This window comes from Gavialis gangeticus, unplaced genomic scaffold (genome assembly GCF_001723915.1).
Source record: "Gavialis gangeticus isolate Ggan-Ray unplaced genomic scaffold, GavGan_comp1, whole genome shotgun sequence".
Lineage (NCBI taxonomy): Eukaryota > Metazoa > Chordata > Crocodylia > Gavialidae > Gavialis > Gavialis gangeticus.
The window spans coordinates 141046204-141049869 of record NW_017729032.1 but is presented as its reverse complement, the minus strand read 5'-3'; the positions used below and the strand labels follow the sequence as shown (position 1 = coordinate 141049869).

General features: G+C 40.9%; 1 protein-coding gene across 4 annotated transcripts in view; it reads right to left on the bottom strand.

Annotated features, from left to right (window-relative positions):
• ATP11A (ATPase phospholipid transporting 11A) overlaps positions 1-3666 on the bottom strand; it is a 305123-nt gene that overhangs the window by 76090 nt on the left and 225367 nt on the right. For all 4 annotated transcript variants that reach the window (XM_019524853.1, XM_019524854.1, XM_019524855.1 and 1 more), the window contains 2 exons: positions 3402-3466; positions 2121-2202 (listed from right to left, as the gene is read on the bottom strand). In XM_019524853.1, the coding sequence (XP_019380398.1) occupies positions 2121-2202; positions 3402-3466 (147 nt within the window). The remainder of the gene's footprint in view (positions 1-2120; positions 2203-3401; positions 3467-3666) is intronic.

Sequence of the window (3666 nt, the reverse complement as noted above, 5' to 3'; positions counted from 1 at the left end):
TTTTTTTTAAGTGCTGGGATGCTGGGGCTGGGTGGGGGGCATCAGGGCTGGGCTGGGGGAAGATCGGGAAACAGGGGCTGTGCAGGGGTTTCTACCATGTGGTCCCAGAGCCCCCAGTTCCTGCTACAGCAGAGCTTTTTTTTTGTTTTTTTTTTGATTCCCAGACTCCTGAGGCCAGGCAGGGGGCAATTGGGGAGCGGGGGCTGTGTGGGGGGGCCCCCAGAGGCCCTGATCACTGCTGCTAGAGCCAGTGAATTCAAGGGTGGGGGGGTTTGTTAACTGCCAGGAGGCTGGGGCCAGGCAGGCCAGCCATGGGGGCTTCTCTTGTGGCTCCTCTAGCTGTGCCTGCCTCTGCCCTGGTGGGGTGAGCCGTGGGAGAAGCCCCTATGGCTGCCCTGCCTGGCCCCATCCCCCATCTGGCCCAGCCAGTGCAGGGGTGGGGGAGGGGCTGTGATGCAGGCACGGCTTGTTCCAGGCAGCAGCAGGGCATAGCCCCCACTCCCAGTGCTACCCCACCTGCATCAGCACTGGGAGGGAGGGCTCTGCCCTGCCGCCACTTGCCAGCCAGTGTGTGGGGGCGCACTATACAGGCACGGCAATGCTGGAAGCGGGGGCTACGCCCTGCTGCCACTTGCCCCCTTCTGCCTGGAGTGAGCCATCCCCACTCCGCGCTGGCTGGGCAAGCAGCAGCAGGGCAGAGCCCCCGCTCCCAACACTGCGACGCCCACATCCCACACCCTGCCCCCCACCAAGTAATGCACCCCCTGCCCCAGCTGGGCAGCCTGTCCTAGTCCCAGGCCTAGGCCCAGCCCCAATCCCTCCCTCCCCCATGCTCCTTCCTTCCCCCCTCCCCCAACCCCAACAGATTTACCAGCTGGAGCCAGCTGTGTCAGCTGCCTGTTTAGTTTATGGCCGAATCTCTAAAGTGGATTAATCTTTTCTCAAGCTTTTCCAAATCAATTCAGATGCTTCAAATCGATTTGGAGCTTTTAATTGTTCTCCCGATTTGATTAGGATTTGGAGATTTGGTCCTTGAATCAGGCAGGATCTCCTCCAAATCGAATCAGCTACCGAAACTTTGTATAGCCCTAGTATATATAGCATTAGAGATTATCCTGCCAGTTCCTTGAAATGACATAAATTATACTGCTATAAACACTTTTATACTGACTGCTATAAATACATCCACACTTGGGGATTTTGCCATATAGCTATAACAATAATGTAAATATTCTGGTAAAAAATATCCTTATGTAGACAAGGACTGGGGGAAAAAACACAACAAAGTAAAGTATATCAAAATAAAATGTGTGTTATTCTGATCTGTGATATGTATAAACAAAATGACTCAACAGGCACTTTGAAAACCCAGAAGAATTGTTCCCTGTTTTTCAGCTGTAATGCATGGAAAAGGCAAGCTGGTCACCCTGATAGGTTTTAAATCAGTGGCATCACAGTTCCTGCTTAAGTCAGTTACTTGAGTATGCACTAGCAGTAATACAATAAGAGTATAAAATAACCATTATGCTTTGGTAACAGACAACTAACATCAGCCTAATAACTACTACATAAACAGCAATGTGTTAAGGAAGCAAAGCAGTGGGCTCCCTTTCCATTAATGGAAGTCTGCCTGTGAAGAACTATTAATTTAACCTAAAATGTGGAAAGCTTGAGAAAGACTGGTAGTGCACAGGGTTGCTGCAGATTTATCCTATCTTATTGTTCTTGTTATCCCAAGCTGAAGTGCTTCAATGGAGTTTAGCCTATTGTAATCAATATTTACTTGCTAAAAAGTGGGAATGTAAAGATACTGAAACATGGGAGAGTCTGGAAATTCTGGCAGTTGATCTGCACTAAACAGTGACAGTTACTACTTTGCTATTCTAGAACAATAAAGAATGTCTGTTTAAAACGTAATTAACACACATGTCAATATACAAAATAATATTTATATGTATGCTATTAAGATAAACTTAATGCCATATTAATCTTAATGCTAGATTAGAAATAATAATACCATATATGTAAAATGAGTATGCCTTTTCTAATTAAAAGGTATGCTCTCCTCAACCCCCACCCCCACCAAATGAAAGATTAAAAAAAGGCAAGGAAAACTTTACTTTTCTACAGCAGATCGTTTCTGTGATTTTGCCTGGTAATTTAATGCCATCTTAGTTTCCATGCCAGTGTATATAGCAACACCTAAAATAAAAATAAAAACAAAAACATTTTACTAGAGACTGACTCTTTCAATATAAGACGCAGTAAGCTGCATAGGACCTAGCATCAACAAAACAAACATTCATTAAAAAAAAAGGAACGATTTGTTTCTGGTTTTGCCCAGCCTCATTAATAACACGCCTTGATAGACTTAAAAATACAGTGATTAAATACAACAGTAGAATCACTTTTAAACAAAAAGATGCATTCAAAGTGCTTATTTAATCACCTCTGCTGTCTGCAGCTGAAATAAGATGCTCCCAGATGGGTACTCTGCTGAGATAATACCAAACACTGCGTATGTTAGTTAGGACAAAGGCCTACAAAAAACGTGTACTGGCAATATTTTCATTGAGATTTTAAATTGGTTCTGTGAAGTTAAATGTTAAGTAAAAATTCTTATAGAATAGCTTAATAACAATAATTTGTAATATTTCCAAGCAAACTCTACTTGAAGTCAGTTTATATCAAGTAATTTTATTTGCAGTATTGGCATTCAAATGACACAAAGTTGCAAGACTCATTTCTAGTCTGAAAAGATTTCTCAACCTCCCTTTTTGAAGAAAGAACATAGTTCATTATGGGAAATATAATTTAGCCAGGGAGCCCAAAGAAGAATAGAGACATAAAGGCATTGAACTGTATGGAACTCACAAGACTCGCAAGACTCACAGAAGAGCATTTTTTTTGATCAGCTGAACATATATCTAGCTAGGGTAACAATCTGCCTGCACTACCAATTCTGCAAAAGAGACTTTACGTTTCTAAACAGGCCAACTGAGTATTAATAGATATGGTTTTGGGGAATACTATTGCTTATTATGTTTTATACAAGCAAGTACTCTATAGATTAGAGCCATACATTTACTTACAAAATTTAGTATACATTTTCTTTCAAGTTTGGCTTTCATGACTAGTGTTTGGAGATTCTTACATAAAAACTAACTTAGTATAATGTTTAAAGAAAAATATAGCCTTATTCACTGCACAACAATTGTAGTAGTCTTAGTTATCTTACTGTAATGATGGCAACATACAGCATTTATATTCCTCGTACAGAAACCATTCAAGTATTGAAATAGAAAATGTATGGCCTGATTAATTTAATTGTGAATTCAAACTTGATTCAATGCTTATTTCTTCATTGAAAATCTATTTTAAGCATCTATTAAAATATTTACCAAAGATTTTTTCTGTGTTCTTTAAAGTAGCTCCTCTAAGAAGCAGATTTTCAGATCCTAATGGCCTGCAAAAGATAAGGATTATGAAACACGCATTAAGTGTTCACAGAGAAAAAGAAGACCCTCATGAAAGATGCATGAAGCAGACAGTGTGAGCTTTGTTTAACAAGCGATCAACATTTGCCAAATCCAACATTTGTACTTGGATTTTATAACAAAGATTATGGTCGAAATATTTAAAAATATGGGTGGTCTAATGTTAAAT